General features: G+C 44.4%; 1 protein-coding gene across 1 annotated transcript in view; it reads right to left on the reverse strand.

Moving 5' to 3' along the window:
- Positions 1-20,121, reverse strand: part of ANKH (ANKH inorganic pyrophosphate transport regulator) — a 148,216-nt gene extending 128,095 nt beyond the window's left edge. Inside the window, exon 1 of the mRNA XM_012790261.3 lies at positions 19,724-20,121. Within this exon, the coding sequence (XP_012645715.1) occupies positions 19,724-19,819 (96 nt within the window). The 5' untranslated portion in view covers positions 19,820-20,121. The remainder of the gene's footprint in view (positions 1-19,723) is intronic.
- Between the last annotated feature and the right edge of the window lie 893 nt (positions 20,122-21,014).

Raw genomic sequence — 21,014 nt, forward strand, 5'->3', positions numbered from 1 at the left:
AGAGGGGGCAGGAGAGTCAGAGGACAAGTCACAGCCATGTGTTAGAAGGTTTAAAGAGGATGCATGCAAGAACAGAATTCCAGGAGGACTGGGGCAGAACCTGCCAGTGACACCAAGTCCTGCTAAGGCAGTGCTGCGACCCACACCGAAAGGGGCGCCTCACCCTTTATTAGACAGTGCACGTCCTCCCAGGGGGACAGGGAGGGAGCTTCGGACACCAGCACCCAGAGGAAGGGAAGGCTGCCGCGGGCTGTGATCCTCCTCCTGGGCCATCGGCAGCTCTGAGTCTCGCTGCCTCCACCCTCCATGGCAGTCTTCCGTCGCCCCAAGACTGGATTGCACACTCCCCCAGGCCCGGAGAACAGCCCAGCACAGACGCACCAGCCAGGGCTCAGAAGGGAGGTGGAACAGCAGACGGGAACAAGGGCGGCCCCTGGCCACGTGGCTCTCACATCCACTGGGACAGCCTCACTCGCCTCTGGGCAGGGTCATCCCAAGCACTCTCGGATGGGGGAGCAACCCTTGCATTTAATGGCAACACATTTCACAAACTGTGAAGCCCTCTACAAATGTGAAGGGTGCACCAGGGCAAGGCAAAGGGCACTGCTCACTTTGTAGCACCCTAAATAAGACTGTCCACTCCTGAACTAAAAAGAAAAAAAAAAATGGATTAAGCATTTGTTTTCCACACCTTCATTCTAAAGCATCTGTCTCACATTGGAGATGACGTGATTGATTCTCAAAAACAAGGAACAAAAAATGGGAACATGTTTGGATGGAATATAGAATTAGAGATATTCCTTTTGCAAAATGGAAATGGTCCAATTACAGAAATTATTTTCACTTCCCCAAATTCTCACTTAAATGCTAAGCTTCCTAGCAGCCTATATAAGTCTCTTACTATTAAATATTGCTCTTTATTTTGCAAGAAGAAACCAACTGAATGAAGGTACAGGTAAGCCTGAATGGATGATGGATACAGTTAGGTGTTTGTAAATTTTACCCTCACTAAAAAACATAGCACTAACACACTTAAAAATAGAATCTGAATACCATTTAAGAACTAATTAAGGAAAAGGAAACATGATATGCAAGTGGCAAAGCCCTTGGATATTAGCTGGGCACACAGGACATGTTTAGGTCATAATAAATTGCAGGGCAGGGAACATGAATTTTAAAGTCCAGGTAGCTACTGACGGTGACAAGTAGAACAAGCATGACTCTAACTATAAAGAAATGAGAGTTATGGCCAGCCGAGGTGGCTCACACCTGTAATCCTAGCTCTCTAGGAGGCTGAGGTGGATGGATGGCTCAAGGTCAGGAGTTCGAGACCAGCCTGAGCAAGAGTGAGATCCCATCTCTACTAAAAATAGAAAGAAATTAATTGGCCAACTAAAAAAATAAAATAAGAAAAAAAGAAATGAGAGTTATTTTCAATGCAAAAACACTTAAAACTGCCTTACATGTGTCCCTAGTAGCAGATGAGCTGCCACTACCATACTTAAGATTACATCAGGTTACAGGCAATGACTTTTGATTTCTGCCTTCCCCCCCACACACACACAAAAATGTCTTTCACATGCAAATGACAGAATGCACATTATCTTCCTCTCTCCCAACTCCCAACTCCAACCCACTCCAACAGCCCGGGGTCAAAAGACAGCAGGGAACAGGAACTCGCAGTATCCTCTGGGGGGGGCGGGGGAGAGTCCAGCCCCACCCAGGAGAATTCATCCCGGACCCCAGCCACTAATCCCACCCAGATCTGTTTCAACACCCACCTCCTTTCTTCCAAATCTTGTCACAGTGTCCTCCAGGAGGTCTAGGTCACTCATCTCTCATTAATGAGTTTTCAAATGATCATAATCACAGCTGATGAGTCATGTGCCTCCAGAAGATGTTTTATCTTTAAACTAATCCTAACGCCCCTGGCACCAACCTCCCCCTTACAATGTAGTTAAACCAACTGTTCTTAAGGTGCTTTTAATCAATATTTTTCCATAATCTTGCTTTCCCCAATTCCTACTAATTTAACAGTGTGGTTTTCTGCTCCTCATTGCAAATATATAATATTTAAATAACATCAGAGGTTGTATAACTTAGGTGGAATGGCCTAGAAACCTAATTTATAACATTATTTCTATAGAAAGACATATTCTAAATAAATTTTACGAATTACAGCCACACTGTAAGCTGTAGACAATACTGAAAGCAAACAAACACACAAGCAAACATAAAGCCATAAAAGGAAACCCTCTAAGGTTAGTCTACTCCCTACTGTTTACATAGTAAACATTTACTATACAGAAAGATACAGCAAACCAAGGACCTCATCAAATTCAATTCCAGATGGTGTCTCTCTGCTGTCACCGGGCACCTGGTCCAACTGTAACGTTATCCTCAGCAGAGCATGATGATGACGCAGATAAATCTGCTTCCCTCCGAGGCCTAATGTATTCTAGTGCCAGAGACTAATATTTTTGAATTTTCTATATCCCTATTTCATGAAGGCAAATGGCTGAGAACTGACTGTATTACAATAAAGCGTTCTTACATTTTAAGGGAATAAATGAATATCCGTAGCATATGCGTTTGGTAAAAATGAACTCTAGAAAAGATGCCATTTACAGAGAATGTCTTGAAGTTGCTGCACAGAGAGGAGAAAAGGGAGAAAAGAGAGAGATATCCAAAATATTGCAGCTCCTACTGTTTATTCATAATTTGTATTCTTTCAAGGGCAAACAATTTAAAATATTTCACCAAATCTACTAACAAATTAACGCTACTGAAACAGAGTTCATTCTCTTCACTGCAACCCAGCCCTCCGCCCCAGCCTCTCCCACCCCACACAGGTGACTCTAGGTTGCAGACTCCCTCACCCTTCCCTTCCTGCTGGACCTTGACCCAGGCCACCACTTTCTCCTTTCTCTTCCTCGGTTATCACAATAGGCTCTTTTCTTTTTTTTTTTTTTTTTGGAGACAAGGTCTTGCTCTGTTGCCTCTCTGCCCCAGGCTGGTGATCAGAGCTCCACCTCCTGCCTCAAGCTAGCCTCCCACCTTGGCCTCCCAAAGGGCTAGGATTACAGGCATGAGCCTGGTCCACAACAGGCCCTTTTTTTTTTTTTTTTTATTTGAGACAGAGTCTCACTCTGTTGTCCAAGCTAGAGTATCTTGGCGTCAGCCTAGCTCACAGCAACCTCAAACTCCTGGGCTCAATTGATCCTCCTGCCTCAGCCTCCCAAGTAGCTGGGACCATAGTCATGCGCCACCATGCCCGGCTAATTTTTTCTATATATTTTTAGTTGGCCAATTAATTTCTTTCTCTTTTTAGTAGAGACTGGGGTCTCACTCTTGCTCAGGCTGGTTTCAAACTCCTGACCTTGAGCAATCCTCCTGCCTCAGCCTCCCAGAGTGCTAGGATTACAGACATGAACCACCACAGTAGGCTCACAACCGGCCCACAGTAGGCTCGTAATTGGTCTCCTAGCTCTACTCTCACCTCCCTCTAATTTATCAGCCACACTGAAACCAAAATTATCTTCCAAATAGCAAACCTGAGCACACTGAACCCTACTGAGAACCCCTGAATGCTCTGCACTGCCAGCAGGGCCAAGCCCACACTCCTTCCCCTGCCTGGGCTCACTTGCCCCACCAGCCTCACCTCCTGCCACTCTCCAGCTCTTATTTCCTGTTCCAAACACACTAAGCACCTTTCTTCCTTTCCAAAATGGGGACACTATTCTCTTCAGCTTGCACAGAAAGCTCCCCTGATGGTCAGGATGGGTTGAGGGTTCTTCCTACAAGATCCAGAGCAAAGTCCCTGGTCTCCTGCTCCCAGCCCTGTCCCCACAGTTTGCTAAGTACCTGCTTGTCTATTTGCCCTACTAGACAGACTCGCTTGAAGGCATGGACTGCATTGGTCCTTTTTCCAGCTCCGTTTCCAGTGACTAGCATTGTGCCTGAGACACAGTAGGTATCCAAGAAACATGTTGAATGAACAAATCGATAAATACACTCTGGGTTCCACATTCCCCATTACTTAATAGTGAAAATACTCCACAATAGCATAGTAAGCACGTGGGGAAGTGAGTTGCAACTTTTAGCTCATTAAGCAACCACTACACGTTGTCTCAGAACCTCTTGGTGTGTTACTGTCAAAATTGTCAACAAAATTGAGAAAGGCCTGGTCCCATTTGTATGACTAGACAAGGAGTCAATGGTACATGGTAGCCACTCTCCCCCACGAGCCCACGTCAAACAGCAGCCTGTAATTAAAAGAAAATTAAATTTAAACTATCATTTCAAAAAGCACATGTTGTTTCAATCCTAGTAACTCAATTAAAAAAAAAAAAAGCACTACTGAGAAAATCCAGCCTTAAAGTTCTTTTCCCCAAAGTGCAATTAAAAAAAAAAGAGGAAAAAAAAAAAAAAGAAAAGCAGGCCGGGCACAGTGGCTCACCCCTGTAATCCTAGCACTCTGGGAGGCGGAGACAGGAGGATGGCTCAAGGTCAGGAGTTCAAGATCAGCCTGAGCAAGAGGGAGACCCCGTCTCTACTAAAAATAGAAAGAAATTAATTGGGCAACTAAAACTATATAGAAAAAATTAGCCAGGCATGGTGGCACATGCCTGTAGTCCCAGCTACTCGGGAGGCTGAGGCAGAAGGATGGCTTGAGCCCAGGAGTTTAAAGTTGCTGTGAGCTAAGCTGACGCCAGGGCACTCTAGCCCAGGCAACAAAGTGAGACTCTGTCTCAAAAAAAAAAAAAAAAAAAAAAAAAAAAAAAGGCAGCATGCTCACATACATGCTGCAAAATCCAAGTGTCTCAAGCATCTGTCACCTACTTGCTGCTGCTTGCCCCTAATCCAGCTGGGTATAGTGTAAGAAATCCCCTTAGAGCAAGTCACTGAATGAATACAAAGCAAGAAAAGTCAGTCAAGAATGAATAAAAATACACAAGCATAGCAGCAGCAGCACACCAAGCTCAAAGTCTCTGCAGTACTATTTTACATACGTGTAGTGTTTCATACTTACCAAAGCACTTTTGCACCCAGTCTGTTTGTGGTCTTTATCGTCAAAAAATGTGCAAAGGTATTTCCACCCTTTATCCCCATTGACAGTTGGGAAAGCTGAAGCCCACAGAGGTCAAGTTCTTTGCTGAAGGTCATAAAGCCTGTGGGTGCAGGGACGGAGGCCCAATCCAGGGGTCCCGACCACCAGGAGTGGGCATTCCTTCTATTCTCCATGCTGGGCTCAGCTCGCTCCACTGCCACTGGGAGCGGAGGACAAAGCCCAGGAACTCGGTGCACTCCTGAATGAGCACAGAGCACGTCCCCTCTCCTTCCTCCTTGTCCCTTTTCTCCAACATGAACTCTGAAAAGCAAGACTAGGTGAGATGGAAGAAACGACGGTCAGCATGATAGAAAAGAGAACGTCTCCTCTTCCATTTCCCCTAAATACCACTAGCTCCCCATTTCCCTAGCACACTTGACACCAAATATTCTCCTAGGGGCCTTTAGGCTTGAGCCATCAGTCACACAAGCCTGGCTCTAGGGGCCAGAAGCTATTCATCTATTCACCTTCACAGGAGGGAAAGTCACGCCCATGGTGACTGCCTCATACCCAGGCCCTGGCACACAGGAAGGTCTGCAGCAAGCCTTCTTGAGCACAGAAAACTCACTGCAAGACAGTGTTTTCCTCTGCCTCCAACCCTGCAGGATCGGGGATCTTCCCAGATATACAGGCATATAAGACCAGGAAAACCCCTGCCCTCCCCACGCTTCTGCCTAACCACATGTGCAATACATACTTGCTCCAAAATGTGCTTACTGAAAAGAATGAAAGCCCAGAGACAGTTTAAAAGTAGTATAATATGAAAAACTCAATTGATTTCTCAGCATTTGAAAAAATGCTTTTAATGAAAGAAATTACATAAAGGAGTTCAATGGTGTGGCTTGAGAGACTAAAAGGCAGATTCTCAATATAAAATCACCGGACGATAAAATACCTCTAAGGGTGGGAGTGCTCACTGTATGTCAGGGATGGGCACCCAAACTCAGCATCTCTGAGCTGAGCTAGAGCAGCTTGCTAACAGAGGATTGTGGGGCCACTCAGCAGGAGCCTGGAAAAGGTGCACACATGTGACAAGTGTTTTTAAGTATTAATCATTAGTACAAAGAAATAATCAGATGCATACAAAGATTTCTGTACAAAAAATGCTTCTTGGCATTATTTATCACAGGAATTAAAACAGAAACAACCTGAACATCATCTAATCACAGATGATTGGTGAAATAAATTATGGAATATCCATGTGACAGAATGCCAGGAGCATTAATCATCACGTTTTAGATGAATATTTAAAATCAAGAAAAATTGCCTATGATAGAAAGTAGGAAAGGGGTTATAATTTTGTTCTAAAATATATGCATAGAAAAGAGATGAGAAGAATATGCACTCAAATAAGATAAAGATTTCTGGGAGGTGGACTTGCATAAGATTCTTATTCTTAATACTTTTCCTTCTTTTCACAATGAAAATGAATTATATCTCAGCCTGAGCAAGAGCAAGACCCTGTCGCTACTATAAATAGAAAGAAATTAGTTGGCCAACTAATATATACAGAAAAAATTAGCCGGGCATGGTGGCGCATGCCTGTAGTCCCAGCTACTCGGGAGGCTGAGGCAGCAGGATTGCTTGAGCCCAGGAGTTTGAGGTTGCTGTGAGCTAGGCTGACACCACGGCACTCACTCTAGCCCAGGCAACAGAGTGAGACTGTGTCAAGAAAGACAGAAAGACAGAAAGATAGGACAGAAAGATAGGACAGAAAGATAGGACAGAAAGAAAGAAAGAAAGAAAGAAAGAAAGGAAAGAAAGGAAAGAAAGAAAGAAAGAAAGAAAGAAAGAAAGAAAGAAAGAAAGAAAGAAAGAAAGAAAGAAAGAAAGAAAAGAAATGAAAATTATTACATTTATAACTAGAATAAAATTTGTTTTTTTTAATAAAAGGGAGATCATTATCAAAAACCACAGACTTTCCCAGTAGCTTATGATGTTAATTTAAAATTTTTTAATTCTGATAAATTACACATAACATTAAAATTTGTTTACTGGGGCCTGGCATGGTGGCTCATGCATGTAATCCTAGCACTTTGGGAGGCCGAGGCAGGAGGATCACTCAAGCTCAGGAGTTCGAAACCAGCCTGAGAAAGAGTGAGACCCCATCTCTACTAAAAATAGAAAAATTAATTGGCCAACTAAAATATATATATATATATAAAAAATTAGCCAAGCATGGTGGCACATGCCTGAAGTCCCAGCTACTTGGGAGGCTGAGACAGAAGGAGTGCTTGATCCCAGGAGTTTGAGGTTCCTGTGAGCTAGGCTGACGCCATGGCACTCCAGCCCGGGCAACAGAGTGAGACTCTGTCTCAAAAAAAAAAAAAAAAAAAATTTTTGTTTTACTAATTTTTAAATATACAGTTCAATGGCATTAAGTATATGCATAGTATCATACGACCATCACCACCACCATCTATCTCCAGAATTTTTTCATCACCCCAAATTAGAACTCTATAACCATTAAACAACAAATCCAGTTCCCCTCTTCCCCTGGCCCCTGGTGACCACTATTCTACATTTTATCTCTACGAATTAAGACTACCCTAGGTAACCCACATAAGTACAATCATACAACAGTTGTCTTTTTGTGTCTGGCTTATTTCACTTAGCATAATGTCTTCAAGATTCCCCTATGTTATAGCATAAATCATAATTTCATTCCTTTTTAAGGCTGTATTTTAGTCCATTGTGTATATATGCTATGTTTTGTTTTGTGATGTTAGTTTTAAGCAGACCTTAATTGTGTGTGTGTGTTTTTTTTTTAGACAGAGTCTCGCTTTGTTGCCCAGGCAGCAACCTCAAATTCCTGGACTCAAGCGATCCTCCTGCCTCAGCCTCCCGAGTAGCTGGGAATACAGGCATGCGCCACCATGCCAGGCTAATTTTTTCTATATATATTAGTTGGCCAATTAATTTCTTTCTATTTATAGTAGAGATGGGGTCCTGCTCTTGCTCAGGCTGGTTTTGAACTCCTGACCTTGAGCAATCTGCCCGTCTCAGCCACCCAGAGTGCTAGGATTACTGGCATGAGCCACTGCACCCGGCCTAATTTTTAACCATATCTGAACATCAAAATGATTAGCAGTTCATGTAATTTAAGATGTATGTCATTGGAAGAATTAAAAACACCAGATTAGGGGAAAAAGTTATTTGATACAAAAGCTCAAACTCTCCATCTGCCTAAAAGCCACTAAAATACCCCAAATTAAGCTGTATTTGCCACACACTGTAATGACAGTGCACATGTGTCACCTGTGTGAGCAACTGCAAAGGCTGACGCAGGCTTCAGCACAGGGGTTGCCTCTGGGAAGGAGGCCAGGAAGACAGCAAAGGGGCACTGCAGAACGCTCTGGGCTGTTAGGAATGTCCCATGTCACGATCGGTGTGGATTACACAAAGGCATGCATTTGCCGTCTGTCAAAGGCCACGGACCTGTACGCTTAAGGTCTGTACAGTTCTCTGCATGTTTCATTTAAGCCTAAAGGAAATTAGAACAAGAATTTTAGAGAAATACAAAGGAGATTGTGCGGGTCAGCTGCCGAGGCTCACCGCCACCAAACTGCTTTAGGGCCCTTCGGTGGGTCGCCAGTGTCCCTGGAATGCAGCCCAAGCTCCTCTCTATGCAGTGCTGCAACACTGGTTTAGCTGGGAAAGGCTGGTAAACACACGGGTGGACTAACTGCCTTCACTGCCAGGAAACCTGCCCACATTTAGGGACCAGCCCAATAGGTGTGAGCCCCAGGTGGTGTCAACACTTCTGCGTGGGAGTAGAAATGAAGTACACCCTGCTGCACCCTAAGCTCCAGGACAGGTGTCTCCCCAGGTGACGCAAGGCTTCACCTGAAACCAAACCAAAGAAACAAGGTCCCCGTGTGAGAACAACATCCCAACGTGAAGTGTGAGGTTGACTTGCTTATCATGCTGGCTGTGGGCTGTCTGGACAGTCACTGCAGAGTGGGGCTTGGCTAGAGTCACAAGGTGAAAGTTACCTCTTTCTTATAAAGTGTGGTTATTTGCTCCTCTCCTCTGTGCAGTTTGTCTTTATAAAATGTCAAGTTCAGGCCACATGTTGTGGGAGGCTTCAGTGTCCTAGCCACTGTGAATTTCCTGCCAAACCATTTGAAGCACTCAGAAGTCAGAGATTTTTTTTTTTTTTTGTAGGTTGCTATTTTAGATTCTCCACACTACTACTCCCCTCTATTAAAATGCATGACCTAGTGGCCAACAGATCTCCAAGTTGTTCGTGGAGCAGCATTAAAAAGCATGCAAACTTCTTATCTTAAAAACTGCTTTAGAAACAAAGTATTCACACCTAAGCCAAATGGCAAGTTAGAAAATGACAGGGACTCAAAATACTTTCCTTGACTTAATGTTATTTAATGTACATATATATACATTTTAGATTTTTTACAGGTATGGAGTTTTGTCGGATTTTTTCCTTCTTCTTTTTTTGTTTTTTTGAGATAGAGTCTCACTCTTGTCACCCCAGGTAAAGTGCAGTGGCGTCACTGTAGCTCACTGCAACCTCCAACTTCTGGGCTCAAGCAATCCTCCTGCCTCAGCCTTCCCAGTAGCTGGGACTACAGGTGTGTCCCACGACACTTGGCTAATTTTTCTATTTCTAGTAGAGATGGGGGCTTGCTCTTGCTCAGACTGGTCTTGAACTCCTGAGCTCAAGCAATCCTCCTGCCTTGGCCTTCCCAGAGTGCTAGAATTACAGGTGTGAACAATTGCACCTGGCCTTAATATATATTTTTTAAATGGAGCAGGGATTCTGAAAAGCTTGCTGATGTGGACTCACTGTTATTGTAGTTAAAGACAATACCTTAAAGCAACTAGTTCCCACAGCATAAATGCTCACACAGGACTACTGACCCTGAAACATTCCAGACCCAAAATATTCCTCTGGGTCACTCACAAAATAAGCTACCTTTACTTCTCACCTCCTCGGAAGATTACGATCTCAAAGCTCACTTCTGCCCCTCCTGGTTCTGGGCTCACCTTGCTCCCTAGGAAAAGCAGACACTCTGTTTTCCAGCCATTTCATTTCAACTAAAAGTCTGGCAAAGCCTTGGCCTCACTTCTGAAGTCACCTGTGAAACTTGCTATCCACGGCTTCTGTTTTCTGCGGATTTCCTCCCAGCCTGAAGCCAGAGGTCCCCACGGCCAGCTGTATCTCTGTCCTGGTGGGACAGACCGGTGACACACGGAGGTGTGCTGCCAGGGTGGGCGTGGAGGCGTAGAGGCGGAGTCTCTCCCCTCCTGCACCCTGAGGCTGGGACAGTGAAGTCAGCCCATCCTGGTGAGGAGACTACAGATTCTTACCAACGAGCCCATCTTTGAACGTGACCTCTGGAAAATGCTGTTACAAATCGACAAACCAGCCAGGACCTGTGAGCTTAAACCAAAATATACTTTTCCAACTAGAAACTAGAAGCTGGTCAATCTGTCCCTAGAGGATGTCCCTAGAGGAAATGGTCAAATAAGTTACAATACATACACCTACAAAAAATGAACCAGTAAGCTCTTTATGTACCAGTAGGGAAAGATGGCCAAGTTATTTTATCAGTGGAAAATGCAAAAATGCCCAGAGGATGCGATTTCATGAACAAGATGTACAGGCTATCTTTCAGTAACTTTTTAATATATCTAGGGGAATACATACCCCTTTCGTCCTGACAAATAACCAAGTTACTTTCCTTTCCAGGATGGACTTTAAAAACATTTTTGGTATGAAGAAGCAACCATACAGGAGAAACAGTAAGTTCTGATCCATAAACCTTCTAGTTGATTGAGATACCTCCTAAATGTTGTCTTTGTGATTTTAAGCTCATCTCTTCTCATAGGATCTTGAGCGGTGTCTGGTTGCTGGAACAGAAACTGAATGATCCCAAAGCCATGGAAATAGCAAAAAACAAGCAAACAAAAATACCAACTGGGATCCTATGGCTTGATAACTGGCTAACCTGTCCTGTGATTCTATCTTCATCTTTGCAGACTGGTGCTACCCACCTTCCTGGCCAGAGCACAGGGAGAGAGGAGGCAGGGCCCACAACGCCCAGATGAGAAGACCCACGTCCAAACATCTCACTGCTTCACCACCACAGAATCACTGCTCTACTGCAGTCACGTTATAATAAACTGTGCTACACAGCCAGAGATTTTGCTCAGTGCTGCTCTGATTGCAAAGGTGTTTCACATGTGTTTTCTTAACCAGAATCTAAGCAATTGAGGCCAGAGGCCGGGTCCAAGATGGCAACACTTCCTTTCCTTGTTCAAGGGTCACTTCGCTGACATTGGATCTAGAATATCTCTAGCCCTTTGCACTTGGATGTCGAGTGTGACTCGATACGGTTAGCAAAAATTATAGAGATTAAAATTACTCTTTGAATGTATCAATAATTTGAAATATAAAAAAATCCAAATAAATAAGTTTGTATGAAAAGAAACTCCAGTTTTTTATTCTACTGCCACGCTTTGTAAAATCTGGGGTATTTAAAAAATTAAGTCCCGAGTAGAATAAAGGAATCGAGAAAATAGCAAGCGGGTGCAAAGGGCTAGAACAGAAAAAAGACTAGGGCAGGAACGTAAGTGTCACAAAGTATAAACTGCTTTTCCCAAAGGAGGATTCTGAAGTTATTTATTCTTCATTTTTCCTGACATTCTACTGAATTTTAGTTTCCCAGGCCCAGAGCAGATCAAAGCAGAACACTAAAAAGCAGGAACTCAACACGTATTAACTATTCATATTGCCCTTTTGTCATTATTATTGAAGCAGACAAGAGGAGGAAACTGAGTTGACAACTGATTAAGTAGTGAAATGATGAAAGCAGATACAGGACCTTAAAAAAAGAAAATGTAAACCCTACCACACATTGGAGGGGCTTAAGAAACTCATGAGACTGACAGACACACAGAGCTCAGGACTGGCCAAAGTCAGCACCCATTGGTCGGTGCCAAACTATTCGTTTTAAGTTTTTGGAGTATCTCACTTCAGGGGATATCCTGATTGCCCATCCCAACAAAGGACATTCACAAGCCTCCAATGATGCTACACTATGTTTTGCATATGATATGCACTTAATAAGGTAGAGAAATGTGCTACCTAGGTTGGACTGATGAAAAACCAGTGATTGCCACTAAGACGGATAAGCTTCAGTTATCAAGAAAATTCACTCACGTGGGTAGCTCATCCCCAGATTTGGCTGCAGGAAATAGAGTTTTCTCTATTGCATTTCCACAGCAACTAACAGAATCACAGGTATTCAAAAAGTACCTGATTTATTATTATCATTTTTATTTATTTTTATTTTATTTATTCTTTATTTTATCTTTTTTCTTTTCTTTTTTTTTTTTTAGTGTTAGTAACCAGAATCTATTACTTATTTATTTATTGAGACAGAGTCTCTGTTGCCCAGGCTAGAGTGCCATGGTGTCAGCCTAGCTCACAGCAACCTCAAACTCCTGGGCTCAAGCGATCCTCCTGCCTCAACCTCCAGAGTAGCTGGGACTACAGGCATGCGCCACCATGCCCGGTTAATTTTATATATATATATTTTTAGTTGGCCAATTAATTTATTTCTATTTTTAGTAGAGACAGGGTCTCACTCTTGCTCAGGCTGGTTTCGAACTTCTGACCTTGACAATCCACCCACCTTGGCCTCCCATAGTGCTAGGATTATAGGCATGAGCCACCTGAGCCAGTCTAATTTATTATTTTTTTAAATGTAAACATTCCCCAAGTCACTCTGGTATGCTATACCAGAGGTTCAATGAGGTTTATTTACTCCAACTCACACAAGACATTAAAGGAATGATTATCCATTCATGGTCTCTCCTTGTCCCACCCAATAAAACCTGCCCCATAGTCCCAAATTAAACATTGTTGTTTACCACTAACATAAAACTGAGCTTGTCACAGCTAAAAAGTGCTACAGTACCATAAACAATATTATATTGTATACTTTACAAACTGCTTTAAAAGAATTTAGTCTATTACTAGAAAGAGCATTGTCTCTATGCATGAAGGATATGCTTGTAAGTATTCGGACAAAGTAGTATTTAGGCTGGTCATCAAACCACCTCAATAAATAAACAAATGAGTAAACCAACCAACCAACCTCAGGATTATACCTTTGTGGCTTTAGAAACAACCTGCTTATCTAAGTCATCTCGAGATGTATTTTCAATGTGGAGGAGCGTCTAAAGAGAATTGGGAAACAGCAGGAGTGTCTCGCTTGGACTAAGGAGGTCACAGTGTCCTTGACTAAATATGGACTGCAAGAAAGGCATGACCTCATTTTCTATGTATGAATGAGAAAATGAAATAGGCACCACTTTATGCCAGGCATAAAGCACAAGGCAGTCAGAGAAAACACATTATCTACTTATCACATAAAGATGTTCACTGAAACTTTAGATTGCAACAGACAGACAAAAAACCTCAGTGTTTAAACAATAGGGTAATGTACAGCAAAAGGAATTACAGCATGCTCGTATAATCACATATTATGCTGCCAGTTAAAATCATACTTAAATACTTTTAAATGATTTGGGGAAATGCCTCTGTATTTTGTAAAGCATCACACACACACACACACACACACACACATGTTTCCTTAAGTTAAAAAATAGATTGGACAAGCGCCACATGTTCTCACATATAAGTAGGGCCTGAATGAGGGATATATGTGGTCATAAAGTGGTGTGACGGACACTGGAAACTAAGAAGGGGAGAGGGAGAGAGACCATGAGGGACAAAAAATTACCTATGGGGACAATGGACACTATTCTGGAGACGGGTACCCGAAAAGCCCTAACTTCAACATTATACAATTCATCTATGTAACAAAATACACTTGTACTATCTATTGAAATAAAAAAAGAAATGAAAAAAATTTTTAAAAAGGATTGGCAGGAGATACACAAATTGTTAAAGGAGTTTTCTCTTCGGATTGGAATTAGAGGGTTTTTTTTGTTGTTGTTGTTTCATTTCAAAAGTATCTACCAAACTTTAAACTGTTAGCATCTGTTACTTTTATAATTAGAAAAAAATAATTATTTTTAAATGTACTCCGTTAATATACAATAAATTGGAGGGGGGAACGTCTCCCTTACAGTTACTTAGAAACTTAGCTTGGGATGTGCATTTCTGTCCTTAAGCACTTTGGGAAGTGGACTATGTAACAGACACTCATTATTACTTAAGGCAAGCTCTGCCTGCAGAGCTTAGATGAAGGGTCCCTTCCCAGTGGGGGCCAGTGCCATACACTCACTACATGTACCATTTTTATTCCTGCACCTCCTGGTCGAATGGAAGACTATTGTTTGTTTGTTTGTTTGTTTGGGGGTGGGAGGATGCATTTCTGTACTTAGTGGACTGGAAGAACATTTATTAGGCTATTTTTCCTGGGCTCATCTGTTTTTCCATTTTTTGATGTTAATAATTTGAGACACCCCCCCCCTTTTTTTTCTATTGATACAGAGTCTTTTTCTGTTGCTCAGGCTGGAGTGCAGTGATGTCATTGTAGCTCACTGCAACCTCAAACTCCTGGTCTCAAGCAATCCTTCTGTCTCAGCTAGGACTATAGGCATGTGCCACCATGTGGCACGCCCAACTAATTATTCTGTTTTTCTAGAGATGGGGTCTCTTGCTCAGGCTGGTCTCAAACTCCTGGCCTTAAGCAATCCTCCAGCCTCAGGCTCCCAAAGTGCTAGGATTACAGGCATGAACCACCAGGCTGGCCAGAGACTCTCTTATACAGTGGACACCTGTGTAAGAGAGCTTTTCTATTAGACCCAGACAAATTCAGTGAATCATTCAGGGCAATTTGAAATACCTAAAGTACTTGAAAGGTATTGAGGTTTCTGAAATAAGACTTCTTTCACATTTGAATGTAAAAGAGTAGATTACCTGGCCCTAGACAGAACACATTTCTTCTGACCTGAAAACAATTTCAACTTTCTTTTTTTACTCTTTCAAAGTCTTCACAGAAAAGTTATCCTTAACATTTTAAGTGTCACTAGTACCTTAAAAAAAAAAAAAAAAAAAAGCTCATTTATTCTACATAATTTGGTGAACTTGGCTTTTAAGGAAATCAGTGACTTGGTACCAAATTTCGTTTTAAACAGAAATAAGTCCTTTGACTATGGTGAGATCAAATGGACATTTGCAAATACTTTTAAAAGAAATACATTGTTTACAAAATATCTCAACATCCTCCTTCTTTCCTTAGCAATCTGTATTGTTCTAATGATAAAGACTAAGTGACTTCAAAATAACTTTATTATGGAGTATCAATTGTTTCTTATTTTCTCCCCCTGACCTTTAAAAGCCATGCCAACTTTGTTAAAACAAGAGACAGTGTTGATCTGATTATCTCAGTAATTCAACTTTCCTTAAAATGAATTTATTTGTTAAATGAATCATTTATTAAATAAATATTCCTTTCCTAGGAGCCCCCTTTTTGTTTGTCCTACATCTGCTGAGTTTTTAAAATTCAAAATATGACAGCTAAGCTAGAACTTATTCCTAAGTTTGTAAGGACCAGGTGGCTGTCTGTAAGCTTGAACCTTAGCTCTGCCATTTACTACCTATGTGATCTTAAGCAAGTGTCTTAACATGCCTAGGCCTTTCATTCTTTCCTCTTATATCACAGTGCTGAGATATTATAAATACATACTAGGTGCTTAATGAATGGAAGTGGTTAATACTTTTGATTCTCAATCTGTAAAAATGGAGATAAAACATATATATAACATATAGAGAGAATTATCTAGATATATGGCAATCATCACAATGTATTTTACATGCCTATAAGGTTCCACAAACAGTTTCTGCAAATAAAAATAGATGTGTTCTCACTCTTTTCTATGTTTAATATTAAAAAGCAGATCACTTTATTCCATGTAGCTTTTTTTTGTTCAGTGTAGAATTCAACCTTTCTTCTCCTCACCCCCTCAAATTACTGCTACCACCAAAATTGAAAAAAATGTGATAATAGGTTTTACTAGTTTTGTTAGAATAAATGCTGCATAATATTTGGGTTTCCTACCCGACTAAGCTATAAAATGGCAGAGAAATCTATATACAATAGATCATGTTTGTGAAGAATATCTGAAGGTTCTGGAGAGATGGTTGCAAGGCTTCTTCATAGCCCCTCCCCCCACGGCTGATGGCCTTGGAGTCATTAATGGGTAATTCCTTTACACAGTCATGTACGAGCAGTTTATTTAACTTTCAGTGGAATCTCTACATAGCTGGATCTCTAAAGAAGCCATAAACTATAATGTTTATAATCATAAAAATACCACTTCTAAGAAACATTTAAAATGATTTTGCTATTCTTCTATTCTTGATGAGCCAGAGACTTAAAAGCTAATGGGATGGTTTTTTTTTATTTTGCATCTCTTTTTTTTTTTTTTTTGAGACAGAGTCTTACTCTGTTGCCCGGGCTAGAGTACCATGGCATCAGCCTAGCTCACAGCAACTCCAAACTCCTGGGCTCAAGCAATCCTTCTGCCTCAGCCTCCCGAGTAGCTGGGACTACAGGCATGTGCCACCATGCCCGGCTAATTTTTTCTATATATTTTTAGTTGGCCAATTAATTTCTTTCTATTTTTAGTAGAGACGGGGTCTCGCTCTTGCTCAGGCTGGTTTTGAACTCCTAAGCTTGAGGGATCCTCCTGCCTCCGCCTTCCAGAGTGCTAGGATTACAGGCCTGAGCCACCACACCCGACCTGCATTTCTTAATCATCTCAAAAGCATGTGATCACCGGGGCGCAGTGGCGCATGCCTTAATCCTAGCGCTCTTGGAGGTGGAGGTGGGATGACTATTTGAGCTCAAGAGTTCGAGACCAGCCTGAGCAAGAGCAAGACCCTGTGTCTATTAAAAATAGAAAAATTAACCAGGCATGGTGGTGGATGCCTGTAGTCCGAGCTACTCAGGAGGCTGTGGCAGGAGGATCAATTCAGCCCAGGAGTTTGAGGTTGCAGTGAGCCACAATGACACCACTGTACTCTACCCAGGCTGAGGGAGTGAGACTCTGTCTTAAAAAAAAAAAGCATGTGACCAACAGGCTACATTTACCTTTGTACATCTGTATCTCCTCCCCTCCACCTCAGGATCTGTAAAGCACTGACATATGAGTCCTCATTCACTCACAGCAAGGTATAATACACCTGCCCGCTCAGTGGCAGGACCTACATGTGTCCATCTGTCTGGAACTCCATACAAATTCATTTTGAGAGCTGCATATTTTCAGAAGTCAAACGTAGACCCACTTTTGCAAATTGGTTCATTTCCCCTCTTCTTTACTGTGCTTCCGAGCAGATGGGTAAAATATTCTTCTATTCATCACTCATACATACCAGGCCACTCCTTAGCTCCTACTGTAATTCTTTCCCTCTAGTTTAATACTGAGAAAGAATAAGTACCATTTTCCTCACCTTGTACCATTTTGCAAAACAATTATCATTTGACACCAGAAGGCAAAGCAAGGTTTTGGAAACCTATCAATTTCTTCCCCCTATGGCTCCACCCCTAACTCTGTGATAAAATATCTCCACTACCAGGCAGCCTATAACCTCATAAATACTCTGGTGTTTGCGGGAAAAGGACCTCAAATGACACTTGTTGATAACATTTTGCTTTTGTGCAAAAAGACAACTCTTTTAGTACTTTGCTTACATCAGCTATGATAATCAAGTTAGCAATGTTTTAAGGATGAGTTTGAATTATTAGACCCATAAACCATCTGTATAGTTGTTTCTTATGTCTAGTCCCCCTTTTGTGATCTCAGGAGATCCTTTTCCTTATACTAAAATCCAACTCGTTACATCAGCCTTTTTATTAAATCAAGCAGATGGGAGGCAGTACAGTGGTATGCTTTAGGTCGTTTAATTATAACAAAGACTACTCTTATTTCCACTAGTTAGTTACCCCTGTATGATTCTTTCTCTCCTCTCCCCCCTCTCCCCTCTTTACTCTGTCTCTCTCTCTCTCTCTCTCTCTCTCTGTCTCATTCAGAACAGTCCTGGCTTTCTGACAACCTTTGGGGCAACTCCAAGACTATAAGCCTTAAAATAGCAAAAGGTTCAGGTGAACATACAGCACTTGACTTATCTAAAACGTGCAATGTAGTAAATTCATATCTCAAAACTTTCCCATAGATGATAGGAAATGCTCAAAATTACTAGTTACTTATGAAAGAAGGGAGGTGGGCAGGACCGAGGTGGAGCAGTAGAGAAAAAGAGCCCTTGGGTACCCTTGTGAGGGACTGGCAAGGCTGAGAGGGCAACAGAAAGACGCAATATTTCATCAACAGAAACTGGTGGCTTCCTAGACAAAGGTCTCTAGACTTGAATATGCCACACTGTGAGCACCTATCAAATTCATCTACAATTCAAAGTAAAAAGAAGTTTACAATGTGGGCTACATACTAAGGAGCTAATAGAGTTGCAACTGTTCAAAAGTTCTGAGCACAGAGAGACAAACCCAAGTAGATATTCATCAGACAAAGGAGTCAAACAAATCTCGGGTTTGTAACTGCCTTCTGAAAAGCTGCTTGGCTTTTAAAATTAGCATCAAAACAGGTGTATACTCTATAAATATCCTTTTAAGTCTCTGGATTTACAGAAAAAAAGACGGTAGCATAATACCAAGGGTGTTGCTCATCACATGCCCTGGTGACTCCGGACACCTGCCCATCAAGATGGCATGCTACTGGCGTCCCCATCCCAAAATCTTCCCCGGGCCTTAGAAGGCAACTGCATCTTGCTGGAAGCCCTGAGAAAACGCTCCTCCCAGGCAAAGTGCAGGGTACCAATGCCCGCCGCTGGAGAGCCTGCAGCGCACGATTTGCAATGACGCCACATGGAGAAAACATGAAAAACAAACAAGGGCGAGAAGGCAACACGAAACAAAATTGTGCTTCCCTTCTGTAATGGTTCATGAAAAAAAAGAAAGAGAAAGAAAAAAAAAAAAAAGAAAGGAAATGCAAAACTGGAAATGGCCAAAGGTCAGCTAACCAGGACACAGTTGGGACACCCCTAATCTTTACCTGGGCTACAAAACAAATTTTTAAAAATTAGAAATACCTGGGAAATCAACTTGGACACGTAATAATACAAAATCTCCCCACAGCACCATCTCCACCAACCATGGATAAATACGAACCCTGCACTTAACCTCCTAGAAACTACATTTCAGTTACGGAACTGAGGTTTACATAATCGCAAATTATATAATACTCCCGTGCACTAAAAACCCTTCTATAGGTGCAGCTTCGCACCATCCGGTCTTTTTTAACATTTTCCAGAGAGGGCTGGAAAAGTCTGCTGAATAACAGGGGGGAGGGAGGGAAGGGGGTGCTAGAAAAGTCATCCTCCACGAGCTGCAATCCCAAATGCCCCAGGATAAAAAGAGAACAGGAGCAGGTGACTCCCCACTGCCCCCATCCCCGGCTCCGGGGCGTCCAAGGCCGAGGGAGAGCGATCGCGACCGGGGAGCGCAGGGTGCGGGGCGCAGGGTGCGGGGCGCGGGGTGCGGGGCGCGGGGCGCGGGGCGGCGCTGCGCCGGCTGGGCGCGGGGCGCGGCCGGGGCTTACCTGCTCCCCGAAGTCGATGGCTATGTTGGTGATGCCCAGGGGCACCAGGAACCGGATCAGGGGCCAGTAGTGCGTGAGCGCCGGGAATTTCACCATAGTCCCCGCCGTGGGCTGGCCCCACGCACATCTGCCGCCGCGAGGGGATCTGCGAGGAGGCGAGGGGCGCGGGGGCGAGCGGCGGCCGCGTCCGGCGGGGCCTCGGGGCGGCGGCGGCTCCGGCTCGCGGCTGCGGCGCGTCCTCCGAGCGCGGCTGCTCTAGCAGGGGCTCCGCAAGCTCAAGTCCATCCCCGCTGCCCTCCCACACAACAAAGATCTGCCGGGAAAAAAAAGAGGAGGGACGGCGGCGGCGGCGGCGGCAGGAGGCTCTGCTGACAGCGGCTCCATTATAAGCGCTCTGGGCCCGGAAATAAATAAATAACCGCGCGCACGAGGCGCCGCCGCCGCCGCCGCCGCCGCCGGGAGGAAACGGGGCGGGCCGGGAGGCGCGGGCCGCGGGCCGCGGGGGAGGGGCGGCCGGGCCGGGCGCGCCGCGGCCTCCTTCCCTGCCGCCCGCGGGCGCGGCCGCGGGGGCGCTGCGCACGCACAGGCCGCGGGCCGCAGCGTCCGGGCGCGGGGGGGACCCGCCGCGGTGCCCCCGCCGGCCCCGGGGCGGTGGCGCCGGCCTGCGGGGGAAGCGGGACGGAGGGCGCGGCGGGGAGCCTGCGGGGGAGGGCGGCGACGGCGGAGGGGAGCCGGGCGCGGGGCCATCTGGAGGCCCCGGGGCCGCCCTAGCTCGGCGGCCCGGCCCTGTGGCCCGAGCCCGCGGCGCGGGGGCCGGGGTTCCCGCGCTGCCCCGGGAGGGCCCGCGCGTCTGGAAGGCTCGGCAGCCGGGGCGGGAGCGCGGGTGCGCGGGGAGGGACCGGGGCGCGCGGGGCTGCGGAGGCCCCCTGTCGCCCCGCTGCGGGGGGACGTGCCGCGGAGGCTGCGGGGGGACTAGGGGCGCGGGAGGGACGGAGGTGCCGCCCTGGCCGAGCGAAAGAAACCGAGAGACGGTCGCCAGGGAGGGAGCATCTCTCGTAGGGTTTCCAGGGGAGACAGTGGCCGCGTCCCTGGGGGGATGCGCCGAAGGCCGCAGGGACCGGCCCTGCAGGCTCCCAGGCTGGGGACGGCCGCCTTCTGGGGCGCGGAGCCCTGTCGCCGGCAGACAATTTGCTAACAGTGAACCGGGATTCTCCTCAGTGTAAGAAACACTGTGGCGGCGGGGGTGGAGGGACGACTCCTAAAACCTCTCTCTTTTCAATAAAGGAAAAGA

Source organism: Microcebus murinus, chromosome 11 (assembly GCF_040939455.1).
Source record: "Microcebus murinus isolate Inina chromosome 11, M.murinus_Inina_mat1.0, whole genome shotgun sequence".
Lineage (NCBI taxonomy): Eukaryota > Metazoa > Chordata > Mammalia > Primates > Cheirogaleidae > Microcebus > Microcebus murinus.